The 16,020-nt window shown below is 36.3% G+C and overlaps 1 protein-coding gene across 2 annotated transcripts in view; it reads left to right on the top strand.

Moving 5' to 3' along the window:
* The first annotated feature begins 250 nt into the window (after window positions 1-250).
* Window positions 251-16,020, top strand: part of Ddx60 (DExD/H-box helicase 60) — a 105,921-nt gene continuing 90,151 nt past the window's right edge. The window contains exons 1-6 of one of the 2 annotated variants that reach the window (XM_074055023.1): window positions 251-405; window positions 10,073-10,181; window positions 10,335-10,398; window positions 10,749-10,938; window positions 12,248-12,589; window positions 14,553-14,669. In XM_074055023.1, coding sequence (XP_073911124.1) covers window positions 10,178-10,181; window positions 10,335-10,398; window positions 10,749-10,938; window positions 12,248-12,589; window positions 14,553-14,669 — 717 coding nt within the window. In that variant the 5' untranslated portion in view covers window positions 251-405; window positions 10,073-10,177. Of the gene's footprint in view, window positions 406-10,072; window positions 10,182-10,334; window positions 10,399-10,748; window positions 10,939-12,247; window positions 12,590-12,627; window positions 13,136-14,552; window positions 14,670-16,020 lie in introns of those variants that run through there. The other variant, XM_074055024.1, reaches the window with a different exon arrangement.

The following is a 16,020-nucleotide window of genomic DNA, read 5'->3' on the forward strand; positions in this document are numbered from 1 at the left end:
GTGGTCCCCTGGCTCTGCTCTTTCTTTGCAGACAAAACAGTCCCTGGCTTCTTATAGTCACCCTGATTACCCAAAGCCACGGCTTCCCCACCCCCATCCTTCTTAGAATTCCATATATTTCTCTGTAGTATTCACTTTGCCTTTTCTACATAAAGCTTCTGACTAAAGAGGAGGATGCACGCTCAAAGCTCCTTTTCCCAAGACGGCCTCACCCATGATGAAAAGAAACTGAAACTTAAGTGCTTCCACGGAAAAGGAAACCGAAACCCGTTCGCTCGGTATAAAAGCCTGGCTGGGATGACAGGGAGCGCCGGTCCCGCTCTGTGGTCCAGGTCCCCGGGAGCTCCGCGCTCGCTCGGCTTTGTGCGCGGCAGGTGCAGCCCAACAGCTCTTTGGCTGCAGCAGGTCCGGGATGGGGCCTGGGGTGCGGGGTGGGGACAGGGAGGTTCTTCAGCGTCAGCGTGGGGCTTTGGGGTGTCCAGGTGAGAGGTGTTCCCAGGCACAGGCTACAGCGGAGCTGTCCCCGGGAGCGCGAATGCCCACGTCTAGATGGATCCGCGGGGAAGGTGTCCTGGAAGCGGGTGGGAGTAGGCGCAGGAGCAGGAGCTGGGGACGCACACCTGGGTGACGATGGAGGCGGCTGCTGCTCACTGACTCTCGATCTGGAGGCCTGGATCGCGGAGAGGCAGAGGGAAGGGACTACCGTGAAGGAGGGGAAATATATTCAGCCACTCCAGGGGTCTTCTTCAAGGGACAAGAAAGGGACTTTCCCCATTTTGTTATTATTTTTATATCTTTGAGACATATCATGTTTTCCAGTATTTTGTGACATTAATTCTTGCAATTTGTTTCTATATTGAGTCAAATGTGGAAAATCAGCAAATAGAAGTTACAAAATTCTGGTTTTATATATATATATTATTCACTATAACCTATGTTTGGCTGTGGAATGTAGTTTTTTTTTTTTAAGGTATTAGGAAATTAACTTTCTTTTTTATTACTGTTGTGCTGGGGATACATTGTGACATTTACACAAGAATTTACAATATACAGTAGTTGAATTCACTCCATCATTCTCCTTTATAACCCCCCCCACCTCCATTCCTGGAATAGTTTCAATAGGTCTCATTTTTCTATTTACATATGTGTAGATAATAGTTCCAGCATATTCACCCTCCTACAACCTTTCCTTATATCCTCCCCTCTCCCTCTGGTACCCACCCCTCAGACAGGACCTATTTTGCCTTCCTGTTCTCCGTTTTTGTGAAATGTAGTTCTGTATCGAGAGTACTATTTGAAATGGATTTTTCTAAATTTAAACTGTTGTGAATTCTCTTTTCTTTATAGTTTCCTTTTAGTCTTCTGGATTACAAAGTTTCTCTGTCTCCTGATTATCCTCACTTCCCCATTTTGTATACTTTCTTTAAATAAAATTTTCATTTAAGATAAAGTAGGTGAAATTTCTGACTTTTTCTGTGTTTGTTTGGTTTGGTGGGAATAGGTTTTGAACTCAGGACTTTGCACTTGCAAAGCAGTCTCTCTACTGCTTGAGCCACACCTCCAGTCTATTTTGCTATGGTTGTTTCGGAGGAGTCTTGCAGACTATTTGCATATGCTAGCCTTGAGCCTCCATCTTCAGGATCTCAGCCTGGGAAGTAGCTAGGATTACAGGCGTGAACCACTGGTGGCTGGCTAATTTTGAACTTCTTAGTGCCTTGTTACATCTTTTTGCTTTCTCAATAAGTTGAGTACCTGTTTGAATACAGAATTCTAGTTTCAAAATATTTTATTCATAGAAATTTGAAAATATTTTCTTTCATCAAAATATCCAGCAGTATTGCTTATTTTAATTCTTCTGGACTGCATAATAGGCACTATTTTAAGCAAGTTGTATTCATCAGTTTATACATAGCTTCAGACCTAGAGAAAATCAGTAAGTTGCCTAAACTTTTAGAACTATATGCATGTTTAAGAACCAAGATAAAGAACCCAGACAGTCTATTCAACAGTACACATGCCTTTATGTACCTCACACATGACCTCTCTGACTTCTGTTTCTTCCTAGTAGCCTATCAATGTTTCTCTTTATTCTTGGAACGCTGCACTTTTAAGAAGCTGTGCCTGTTTTGTTTTGTGTGTGCTGTTTTTCTCTGCCCAGTACATGGTGTAACTTTTCAATTTAAATGTGTGTGTTTTTTTCTTTAGCTCTAGTCTTATATCACCTTTACTGGTTTTTGCTTTGAAAATACATCTTTGATTAATTTTATCCCTATTCATTTTAGAATTTTAGTTCTCATCTACTAGAATTACTATTAGATGGATTTAGGCCTTTTTGTCTAGCATCTATTTTCTCAGTGTTTTTTTCTATTTTTCATCTGTTTGAATTTACTTCCTGCAAAAAATTTCCTGGACTCCCAGATCACTAACTTGAGATCTGTTTTATCATTCTGTGTAGTGTGTGTGTGTGTGTGTTGTCTTGGGAATCAAACCCAGGGCCTTGCACATGTTAGGCAAGTGCTCTACCACTAAGCTATATTCCCAGCTCTTTTGAAAAATTTTCTTTTGAAATAGGGGTCTTAGTAAGTTGCCCAGGTTGGTCATGAACTTGCAGTCCTCCTTCCTCAGCTTCCTATTTAGTTGGAATTTCAGATGTTTGTTTGTCACTGTGCTTGGCTCCACATGATTTCTTCCTGAAGTCAGGTTTTTAACTTTTATGAGCACTTGCTTTTACTTTCTCTTTGTAATAGACATCCATTATTATTATTATTATTTTATTTGATAATATTTTTGATGCTTTGAGGATACTAATTACACTTTTTTCCATTGGGCTGGGCCCTGATGTTTATGGCTTTTCTTTTTACTTGTTATTTAAATCTGTTCCTTATTCAAAAGCTTCTTTTTTTTATTGTTGTGGTAGGTGATGGTACATTGTGGCATTTTAAAAGTTCTTACAATATATCAAATATATCATACTTGAATTCACCCTCCATCATTCACCATTCTCCTTTATTCCCCCTCCTCCCATTCCTGGAATAGTTTCAACAGGCATCATTTTTTCCATTTACAAACATAGGTACACAGTATTTGCACTATATTCCCCTTCCCACACCCTTTTCCTACCTCTTTCCCCCTCCCACTGTCATAAACCCCCCTCCACAGACACCTGTTCTGCCCTCCTGTTCTCCGATTTTGTAAAAAAACAAAAATTACTTTTTTGCTTGTTTAAGATAGTTACACAGGTAGTTTCCTTGTGATACTTCAATGTGTATATATATTATAGCCCAAATTGGTTCATCTCCTGTATTTTTTCTCTTTCTACCTTAGTCTCAGTTCTTATGATGGTTTCAACAGGTTTAAAAATTCTATAATCATTTCTTGTATAGAGAGTTTTTCAAGATTTGTTCTATTCCAGAATCTTGTTTCTCCATTTGGCTTCTTATTTTCCATTTAATTTTTTTTTTTTGAATCTCAGATATCTGAGACTTGTGTGTGTGTGTGGTGTTCATTTAGCAGTTAAGACAGATACTCAGGCAGTGGGTTACATTTTCTGTGGCAATGTTTTTTAAATGAGAGAGAAGATATAAGGATAGCAAACCATTTAAGTGTTAAGGCATGTATGTGTTTGGCATATGGTTTAGTAGAGAGGTTTTCTTATAGGGTATTTGAGAGATAGGTAGACAGGCTGTGTAATTCCTTCATTGCCAAATTATGGAGGGTTTTATTCTGTCCTATGGCTAGTGTTGAAAATAGTACTGTGCTAGTATAATATATAATATTTCTCAGGTATCATCCAAAATTCCCCACAGACAATTGTGGCTTTCGTCCTCATTAGGTGTTGGCCTCAGCCTAACCATCTGGGACGGTTCTATTAAATTGCTGCCAAAATTTTGCATCCAGTTACCTCCACTTTTTACAACATGTTCTCTACTAATGTTATTGAAGCCAATTTCTACTTCATATAGATGTTTTTTGCAACAGCAATTAAAGTTTCTCTTTCACAAGTTGGATCCTCTTTAAGATTATTCCAGTTAGTCATTCGTGTATTACTATTTTAATAATTGTTCTTGCATTTGTAGTCTTTAAATTGGTTTCTTCCCTCACCATGGTGTCTTCTCCCAGCCCCCCAAATAAAGCAATACACTGTAACACTGTGGGTTTATATACTCATCTTAGAGCCCAGATAGGAGTAGTGGGAGGGATGGTTCCTGGGCTTAGTTTTCTTTCAACAGCATAAAATTATTACCTCCTTTTCACTGGCCATGGCTTGTGTTGGAAGATGAGCGACAAAATTGAATGTATCCAAAAAATTTTTTTTGAAACTTGTCCAGTGTTGATTAGCGGGGTGGACCTAAAGAGAATTGTACATCGAGAACTCTATGGAAACCATCAGCTATGTGGTACTCTTCGAATGGAGCACCATGCCTTTACTAACTTGCTAAGAAGTGGTATAAAAGGATTTTCATCAGTATTGAACAGAGAAAATTTATCATAAAGGTTGTCCTGGATTCAGTAAGTCCAGGCAGCTTAGATCATTCACCTAAACTAATACTTTTAGCAGCCATTACCACTAATTTCCATTAATGGTTCAAAGCAGAATCAGTGGCTTTTCCATCTTGTGACTTAGTTTTGTGATTTTTTGATGCATGTAAATTCTGTTCCTGTATGGTCTTTCTTTTACCATGGCATTCACAGGATCAAATAAATAACTGTCCAGGTCATTCAGATAGCTGTGTAGCAGAATATATGAAATACAGAATTTCAAAAATATTAAACAGGAAATGACTAGAAAAAATGCTTTCAAGAGTTGGCTTTTTTTATTTTTTAAGCTATGTCTACAAATACTGTGGCATTTAAGCAACTGAGAAGAACAAAGTTTGCTAAGTTTTGTATTGTCCTCACAATATTGATTTCTGGATTGATGCAGTGATGTCTTATTCCTTCCGTATATATAAATGAAACACCTTTTTTTAGTGTTTCTAAACAAAATCTACTTGGTTTGAAATCAAGTGGTTGGAACACTGTTTTGACTTCTGTTTTAGCATGCTGTTGATCAAATGTTTAAGGAAGCTTTCAATCAACCTTACCAATTTGATTCTGTAATGAGCACAGCCCCTAGTGTTTTGACTTGTGTTGAGAGGATCAATTCTCAAGGTGGATTTTGTTCTTGAACAGCATCCCAGTAGATTTGATGACATTTTGTTGGCTTGAGGTCTGATTTTTTTTTCTAATAGAATTAAGAATTCTAATGTTAAAAACTTGCACAAGTATGTGTGGAGAAAAAGCCTAGAAAAAACGAGAACTGTAGATTGAATAGTAATCTATCCCTAGTGTGTTTTAGAGGAGGGAAAATTTTGGTGCCATAATTTCTCTCTTCGTTGGTGTTGGACTTTAATCAGTTGAAATGTACTTCTGTACCACAATGTAAGCTTCAATAAAAGTTTGCTTAATTAATTGTCAAGTGAAAAAAAAAAAGAAAATAGTACTGGGCTTAACAGGTAGCCACATATCCTTAGTAGTTATGTTTATTTAATTAAGAAAACTGTATTATTTCTTTTAATTGTGTATATTATTTCTTCAAACAATTTTTGAGTTGTTAAGACATAAATACTAAGTTGTTTGAAGTGAACTATCTAACAAATGAAATGGTCAGGCATTTATTTTGTCATTCCCTTCCATTAAAAAAATCTAGACACATAAAGGTCATTATGAATGTCTGGGAACCTCTGAATTAATTTATGTAATGGAATTGAACAATATCCTTTCTGAAGATCTTCTTTTTTCTGTACCATACTCAGGGTTAATTTGCTCTTTTTTGAAGTTTTAGCAAGGATTTAGTTTAGTTTAATAGGATAAAGTAGAGAGAAATTTAAAGAAAGCATCTCTTGCTACAAAGTCAGTGATGGGAGACAAGCTCTAAATGTCTTACCAAGATTCTATATCATCTGATCCACACCTCCGGTTCCACCCTCATCTCCAGTCAGTAGAATGACCTGCAGAATCTTGAATTTGTCATGTTAGTCATATCTCTGTTCATTAAACTGGTGCAGATTTTGCTTCCTGGAGTACCATCCTGTATACTTCTTACATTCCCAAACATGCTTCCAAAATTCTTCATCTTTTCAACTTGCCCTTGAAATCTCCAAACACTGTGCTCTGATCCTCCCTGCTGGACTGAAGAACTCCTCCTTGATTCTCTGCTGGTTTCCTGTGCTATTGTCATTGCACACTCAGCACATTATACTGCAATGCTTGACTTTATCAATTGAAACCCTCACCAGGGTATATGAGGCCATGCTTCACGTATACTTGCACAATGCTTGGTGAAGAGCAGCACTGAAAAAGACAGGACAACTGAGCTAGTGAGAGGCCATGCTGATGCTTCTGCTTCCATGTGTTTGCTAAACATCCTGGCCCACAAAGATTTCTTTCTTCAGACTTACTTTTTTTTGGTGGGACTGGGATTTGAACTCAGGGCTTTGCAGTTGCAAACCAGAATCTCTACCACTTGAACCACAACTTCAGTCCATTTTGCTCTGGTTATTTTGGAAATGAGGTCTTGTGAACTCTTTGTCTGAGCTGACCTCTAACCTCAATTCTCCCAATCTCAGCCTCCCATGTACCTAGGATTACAGGTGTGAGCCGCTGGCTCCCAGCTTATTTATTCTCATAGTCACACATTTTCTTTATCATTCTAATACTTATTTTCAGTGTGTAAATCACCATTTTTGCAGGAAGGCAATGGGGATTGAACTCAGGTCTCGTGCTTGAGCACTCTATCACTTGAGCAACACCTCTAGTCCTTTTGCTTTTACTTGGTTTTTCAGATAGAGTTTGCACTAACTTTGCTTGGGCTGGAATTGAACCATGATCCTCCTAGTTCTGCCTCTTGAGTAGCTAAGACCACAGGCATGTGCCACTATGCCTGGCTTGTTTTTTTTTTTTTTTTTTTTTTTTTTTTGCGGTACTGGGGCTTGAACTCATGGCCTTCACATTGATCCATTGAAGGTTTTTTCGAGATAGGGTCTCATGGAACTATTTGCCTGGGCTGGGATCAAACCATGATCCTCCTGATCTCTGTCTCCTGAATAGCTAGGATTACAGGTGTGAGCCACTGGGGCATTTTTGAGATATGGTCCCACTAACTTTTGCCTGGACTGGGCTCAAATTACTATACTGTCTCTACCTGCTGAGTAGATGGGATTATAGGAACGTGCAATGTACTTGCTAATATCGTAGAACAGAAATCTATCATCTATCTATCCATCATTTATCTATCTATCTATGTATCTATCTATCATCTATCTATCCATCATCTATCTATCATCTACGTATCTTCATAATCATCTGTCTCCCATGTACCTGATTATCTATGTATATCTGTCCATCCATCCGTCCAATTTATTTGATATTTGACAGTCCTGGCACATGTATGGCAACTGTCTTAGTGTTTGCTTTCCATGACAAAATGCTCAAGTGTGTTTTTCTTCTGCTTATTTGGTAGTTCCTTCTCAGTTATCTTGTCAGACTCATCTTCCTCTTTCCTGCTGTTAATTATTAGTAACTCTGAAAATTGGCCTTTTGGTCCCACTCTGTTCCTCCATGTCCTTGTTCATGTCTCCCTGTCCAAGCAAGCTCATCTGTTCCAGTGGCCTCTTTACCATGAGTATTCAAATGACTCACACATTTATTTATTTATTATTTTCTTTTTATCACCATATTTTTGTGGTACAGAGGGTACATTGTGTCAGTCACAAAAGTGCTCGCAATATATATTATATTCATCTTGCCCATCATTTTCATTTAATCCTCCCTTCCTCCACATAGAATAGTTTCAACAGATCTCATTGTTAATTTTCATACATGAGTGTACAATATTTACACCTTCTTTACTCCTTCTTTATATCTTCCTCCCTCCCAATTGTACCAACTCCTAGACAAGAACTGATTTACATTCCTGTTCTCTGTTTTTGAAAAGAAATTTTTGTTTGTTAAAGATAGCTATACAGGAGCTTCATCATGACATTTACGCACACACACACACACACACACACAAACACACACACACACACACACACAATATCCTGAATTGGTTCATCCCCTCCATTTTTCACCTTTCTACCTTAGTCCCCTTCTTCTGGTAATTTCAACAGGTTTAAATATTCTATACTCATTCTTGTATAGGAAGTATATCAATCATGTTTACTTTCTTTAGTCTTTTATTCTTCCCCTCCCATTTGTTACCTCCCCATAGTGTGACCTGTTTTTCATTCTTGTCATTCTTGTCCTTCATTGTTTAGGTGTTTGTTTGTTGTTTAGTGGGATTTCTGCCTTGGTATTATACCCGAAAATGCATTGTGTTTAAGTCAATGTACTTCCTCACCCTTTCCCACCTATTCTGTGTTGTTTATCAGTTTTCAGTGTATTTCTTTATGTCTTGTTGCTTTGCAGTTGTGATGTAGTTCATCATTATTCACCATCTTTCTTTCCTCATCTCCTGGTCTTCTGTACTAGTTCCACTTTTGGGTACATGTTCTGTATATATTTTTGTATGAATATATAATATTGTTTGTATTTGTATTAAGTCTATATTCCATATATGAGAGAAAATGTGACCTTTAGCCTTCTGAACCTGGCTAACTTCACTGAAAATGATGTTCTTCAGTTCCATCCATTTACCTGCAAATGACAAAATTTAATTCTTTATGGCTGAATAAAATTCCATTGCATTTTAATACCACATTTTCTTAATCCATTCATATCTTGGCTGTTTCCATAGCTTAGCTATTGTGAATAATGCTGCAACACTCATGGGTGTGCAGGTGCCTTTATTGTAACCTTACTTATATTCCTTTAAGTATATCCCTATGAGTGGTATTGCTGGATCAGATGGCAGTTCTGGTTTTGGTTTTGTGAGGAGCTCCATATTGTTTTCCATAGTGGTCGTACTAATTTACATTCCCACCAGCAGTGTATGAAGGTTCCTTTCCCATATCCTTGTCTACATTGTTATTGTTTGTGTTCTTGATGATAGTCATTCTAACAGGAGTGAGGTGGAATCTTAATGTGGTTTTGATTTGCATTTCCTTTATGGCAAAGATTTTCTCCCATTCTGGCCTCACACATTTAGATTCAGCTCAGACACTGTGTCTGATCTCTAGATTTATATATTTAATGACTTAGCCTATGGTAAACCTTGAAAACTTGTCAAATTTAGGTTGTTCCCAAATGAACTCATGATCTTTTCCTGACATGTGTGTTCATTCTAAGATTCCTGAACCAGACAATGGCCTAATCTTCAACCTTTACATTTATCTAGACTCCTAAGAGTCATCCTTGACAAATCCCTTTTCCAATCTTCTTTATCCTATCTGATCCATTACCAAATTACATCAAAGTCAACTTCTACATGTTCTTCAAAGAAAAAAATACTTTATTAGCTCAAGCCCCCATCAAACTATAATTACATCAAACTGTCATCTTTAATCTCTAGAAAAGTAGTTTTTTTCTCTGTTCTACTAACAAGAACTTTGATCCCCTCTTGTTCATTCCTTGAAATGTAGCTGGGATAATCTTTTCAAAATGCAAAGCCATAGCAATACCACCTGCTTAATTTTTGATGCTAGAATGGAAAGAAAATTTTGTAACACCTTCCAAAACTCTGTCTGCTTTCATATTTCACTAGTGCTTTCTAGCATGCTGCCAGTCCCTCCCTTTTTCCACTCCAGCCTACTGGTGAAACTCTGGTGTTCCTTCTGCCTGGAATGCTGCTCTCCCCCTTTTTGAGGAATTAATTTTGGTTTATTCCTTCAGAACTTATCTCAAGCATTGTTTCTTTATGGAAGCTCCCTCTAACCTTTTTGATTTTTGTCACATTTTCTATTTTCAAGTGTTTATATGATTTTATGACTCATAATTTTCTTTCCAAATAAATTTTAAGCTCTTTGAAAACTAACCCCATGCTGACTTTCTCCTTCTTGTATTCGTGGTGCCTAATATTTAGCTTCACATATAATAGTCTTTCAGTACATACTTGTGGACAGAATAAGACTTTATTTTTTCTCTTTCTTTGCAGGTTTGCCATTTTCATTAATAACCACCATTTAGAAGAACCAGAATAAAGAATATTTTCTATTTAAAAATTTGCCAGCTCAGGTTGAGAGCACAGGTAGCAGCAAGAATGGGTAATTTTCAATTTAAAATATTAATAGAATTATAAAATAAGAGCTTCACAATTTGAAGAATTAAAATAACTATATTACTATTTCTTACTTCTCAAATATGAGGTCCCTTAAAAAGGATTAACTAAGAATAATCCACTCTCGTTTTCTTTTTAGAAACACATGAACAGTTATTAAAGAGAATGTCATTTATAATTTTGAATGAAATGTCAAGAGCTGAGTGAGTATTTTTTGTAATAAAGAGCTATTTCCTGTCTACCTGAGTATCTGTTTGGCCTTAAATTGGTACATCTAATCATATCTATCTCAGTGTGCACATGTATGCATCTATGTATACTACATGTCCATTATACCAGTGTATATAGTATATAGCATATAGTATATAGTATGTAGTATATACTATATGTAGCTATATAGTTATACTATATATAACTATAGTATATAGCATATATATTTGCTTAATGTAACAATTCTGCAAATTCAGTTGTTAATGATAATACAATAATTGTAATGTTACAGGTTTTTGGGACAAATGTGATTTTCATTTTAACTCTCTGTTTTTTGTTTTAGCTATTCCAGCATATTCAATGATTTTGTTGAATCTGAATTTTTTCTGATTGATGGAGATTCATTACTTGTCACATGTGTATGTGAGAGATCATTAAAGAAGGGCCAAAGTCTCCATTTCTTCTACCTTGTTGAACGCTATCTCTTGGATGTTATGAGTAAAGGAGGACAATTTGCCATAGTTTTCTTCAAGGTAACATGAAAGTTTTCTATCCTCTTAGGACTAAAATTAAATTCTTTAAATTAGCTGTCAATGTTTTCCCTTATTACAAAATAAAATGAATCTTTAAAAATTTAGAAAACTTGAGAAGAGGAAAAATTATCCCAAATCCTAGTACTCAGGAATTCCTATCCTATATGTAAGATTTCTTTCCTTCCTTCCTTCTTTCCTTCCTTCCTTCGTCCTTCTTCCCTCCCTCCTTTCCTCCTTTTCTCTCTCTCTCAGTACTGGAGATTGTACCCAGGACCTCACACTTGCCTACATATCCCCAATCCTTTTTCTATTGTTTGTTTTTGAGATAAGGTCTTGCTAATTTTGCCAGGGCTGGCCTCAAACTATAAATCCTCCTGCCTCTGCTTCCCAAGTATCTGGGATTGCAGGCATGATTCACAATATTGGGAAAAGTATATATATATGCATGTATGTATATATGTATATATGTACATGCATTTATATATGCATATATATATATGCAATAGTAGAACTTTATTTTAAGGACACAAAGAATCATGAAGGTAGATGAGAAATCTCAGCAATGGCTCAGTTGATCTCTGAGTTCTAATCCTCCAACCCTCTAATTCTGAGAACTATTCTTACCTTCAAAACTCAGCAACAAATTCATTTGAGTCAAACTTAAATGTATCTGAGTCCATGCTTCTAGCCGTTTTCACTTTAGTTTGTTTTTCTGGGGTGGAGGGTGTTCTTCACTAACTTTTTGACCTAGCCATCTTCCAAACACAATCCTCCTATCTCAGGTTGCTGAGATTACAGGCATATGCTGCCACATCTAGCACCAGCAATGTTTTGAATAAAGAGCCAGCATCTAATATTTACACCCTAGTTCACTGAACATATTTTGCTCTGCTGAGAAAGAATGATGCTGTTTCAGGAAGTTTGCAGTGGCCTATAACAATCCTCTTGAACATGATCTGTTTAAGTTCCTCATTCCAGGTGATTTATATCCACAACTTGATTTTCACACCTCTTGTTTTGAAATGAAATTGGAAAGGAAAAGAATTAGAGAGCAGGAAAAGAAAGTGTGATAAACTGAGTGCTATTGGCTTGCTTATACGGGATGCAAGCTTTAAATCCAACTTGTAATCTGTCACCTTACTTGTAAAGTGGCAAAGTGTTAGATGCTATTCCCTGACTGTCCAAAAGAACAAAATTCTGTTGAATTTTATTCCTTTAATGCTTTTGATAATACATGTTGACTACTAAACTAGCAACATACTAAATGATAATTTCAAAGTAATATTCTTCACCACCTTCTCTTTCACAGGATGCTGAGTGTGTGTATGCAAACTTCCCTGAACTCCTTCCTTTGAGAACTGCTTTAATTCTCCATCTTCAGACAAATACCACCATTGAGGTTTGGACTAAATTTTCGGGATGCTTATCTCCGGAGTGGAAACTTTTCTTGGAAGAAAGTTGCCCGTATTTCCTGATTGTTGCAGATGAAGGCCTGAACCAGCTGCAAACACACCTTTTCAACTTCTTGATCATTCAGTTATGGGCAATGAGAGTCAACATTGTGCTTTTCTCAGGGCAAGAATCAGACATTCTTCGACTTCATGCTTATTTTATGCCAAGCACGTATGAAAAAATATCATTTTTCAAGAAGGTAATTTTTATCTAAAAGACAATATTGTAGAATTTTACCAAGTTTCTAAATTTCTTGAGTCAGTTTCAGTTCTACCTCCTATATAGGAATGAATTATCACAGGTTTAACACAAAGGAATGGAAATTTAGTATAACTTATAACACTATAATGAATTACTAGTGATAATGCAGCTATAGTAATTTATCGAACACTCTTTGGTACTCAATAGTGCTTGGTACTTTTCATGAATGATTTTTATTCAATCATCACAAAAATCTCATAAAGCAGGTATTAGTATCACCTATATTTTACACACGAATAAGTTATCTGCTTATTATCTATACCAAATGTGTAACAGAGCATAGATTTGAAAAGACACAGTACGACTCCGGCCCCTATGTCCTCAGCCACCTACTGTAGATTGACTTCAAGTCAACGAAAGCCAGAGATGCACTAAATTGTAGGCAAGAGTTATGTTTCTGTTGCCAAGATGTAGTGAATAGTGCTAATATGGTTGTCTTCAGTAACTCAGTGGAGCAGGTTAATGAAGAAGGAAAAGAACTGAGGTAAGTTCATCTCTTAGTATTAACTCATTAATAGGAGAACTTTCCAAGTTTTTAGAATTCTGATTCCATGATCCCAATACTTTGTTATATTGGTGTATTTGACAATGACTTCATTGAAATTTTTGGAGGAAAATTGCTTAGTTACTTTATAAATATATCCAGTTTCAGCTTAGTTTGGCTATTTACAGTGAATTCTGCATATGAAAATCATTGTATATTTTATTAAAATGTTTTTTGAGACTAGCAGCATTTGCTAGCCCCTGAGAATTGTGACATTCCTCATGTATGTGGACACATTCTGAAGGCTATCATGAAATGGCAGAATAGTTTATTTTGGTTTAGTTAGTAGATACTAAACGATTTCCACCTCTGGTTGCCTACTGTGAGCAGGGACAGCTCTGAGGTTCACTTTTATATTTGGGGAAGAAAATATTTTCGTAAACTGAGTTCATTTTATTCTTTTACAGCAATTTCTGAACCTGAAGTTTAAAGAGTGTCCTGCAAACATCCTGCCCAATCTCTCCTAAAGAATAAATTTTTAAAGTGATAACAAATTAAAAATGGGAGTTGTAGACCTTGTCACTTCACGAAATTGTTTGGTTAATTTCTTTCTCCCTACCACTAAAGTTTATTTTCTTAAATATTCCTGCGATTACCAGAAAATGTTGAGACAAAAAAGAAACAAACTCAGACTGAAAACAAAGGAGGCAACCTAGTGATTAACTCCAAATTATCTGATTTCTGTTTCATAGTAACATAATACTGAATCATCCACAAACACGTTGCGTGATTAAAGTTAGTTTCTTAAATGCTTCAAAAGAAAAGAATAAATTTTTTAAGTGGAGGATTTTTTTTCTCGTAGAATAAATAAATATTCATCTTAAAGATGTTATTTCATTAACTTGAGGACAGCCTGGAATAGTATTAAAAATACAATGAAATACATTTTATCAATTCACCGAGGACTATTGACATGAAATTGAAATGTTGGTTATGGCCATTTCTGTGGGGAGGATATGCTATTCTTTATTAATGTGTGTAGGAACTTTGTCATAAAAATATATTACATTAAATGGGCATGATGCATTTTTGTGGGTGTTGCAAATATTCTAAAATTAGATTGTGCTGATGGTTATAAAATGAGGTAAATTTACTGAAATTCATTAAATTGTATTTTTTAAATAGTGAATTTTTATATTATTTTAAAACCAAAACGCACATACTCTCAGCAAAGATAAAATAGTATCGTTTGGCAGGTTTTAAAAACATTGCTACCATTTGTAATTGCATTAGTGCATTTTTTTTTACTTGGAACTATATTGTAACATAACGATGTCCTAAGTATTTGATTTTTTTGTAGTTGGAAAATAACCAGATATTTTATTGACAACTTACCCAATTTTCCTTTGTTGTACAGAAGGAAAAGCAGATTCAGAATGCTTATGAAACCCTGCTTAAGCAATTGGAAGAACATAAAGTTTTAAGATTAACACCTGTTTTTGGAAATTTAAAGTGGAATAATCTTATGGAAGAGGTAATGAAACTTTAAAAACACTATCTACTTGACCTAATTTTTTAATGATAGAAAAGTTTCAAAAATGTTGTAGAGTTCCCATAACTTCTCCCATAGCTTCACCTGTTGTTGATTTCTTATACAACATTGAACATTTATCAAGACCAGGAAATTAATTAAGCTTAAGACCTTAGTTAAATTTCACTTATTTTTGTCCCTAATATATATTTTTTTCTGTCTAGAATGCCATGTTTGTTTAGTTGTTATGCCTTTGTGGTCTCCTTCAGTCTGTACTAATTCTCAGCCTTTCATGAAGTTGACAAGTTGTTACCTTGAAAAGCATTGAAGAGTATTGACCTGTTGTTTAAAAAATATCTTTCAATCTGGCTTCTCTGAGACTTGCTAATGATTGGATGAGGTTCAGGATATAATACATGTATTCATGAAAATGTCATAATGAAACTCCCTGTATATCTATGTTTTTTTTTTATTGTTTCATTATTCATATGTGCATACAAGGCTTGGATCATTTCTCCCCCCTGCCCCCACCCCGTCCCTTACCACCCACTCCACCCCCTTTCTCTCCCCCCTCCCCCTCAATACCCAGCAGAAACTATTTTGCCCTTATGTCTAATTTTGTTGAAGAGAAAATATAAGCAATAATATGAAGGAACAGGTGGTTTTGCTGGTTGAGATAAGGATAGCTATACAGGGAGCTGACTCACATTAATTTCCTGTGCGTGGGTGTTACCTTCTAGGTTAATTCTTTTTGATGTAACCTTTTCTCTAGTTCCTGGTCCCCTTTTCCTATTGGCCTCAGTTGCTTTTAAGGTATCTGCTTTAGTTTCTCTGCATTAAGGGCAACAAATGCTAGCTAGTTTTTTAGGTGTCTTACCTATCCTCACCCCTCCTTTGTGTGCTCTCACTTTTATCATGTGCTCAAAGTCCAATCCCCTTGTTGTGTTTGCCCTTGATCTAATGTCCGCATATGAGGGAGAACATACGATTTTTGGTCTTTTGGGCCAGGCTAACCTCACTCAGAATGATGTTCTCCAATTCCATCCATTTACCAGCGAATGATAACATTTCGTTCTTCTTCATGGCTGCATAAAATTCCATTGTGTATAGATACCACATTTTCTTAATCCATTCGTCAGTGCTGGGGCATCTTGGCTGTTTCCTTAACTTGGCTATTGTGAATAGTGCCGCAATAAACATGGATGTGCAGGTGCCTCTGGAGTAACAGTCTTTTGGGTATATCCCCAAGAGTGGTATTGCTGGATCAAATGGTAGATTGATGTCCAGCTTTTTAAGTAGCCTCCAAATTTTTTTCCAGAGTGGTTGTACTAGTCTACATTCCCACCAACAGTGT

This window comes from Castor canadensis, chromosome 14 (genome assembly GCF_047511655.1).
Source record: "Castor canadensis chromosome 14, mCasCan1.hap1v2, whole genome shotgun sequence".
NCBI classification, from domain to species: Eukaryota; Metazoa; Chordata; class Mammalia; order Rodentia; family Castoridae; genus Castor; species Castor canadensis.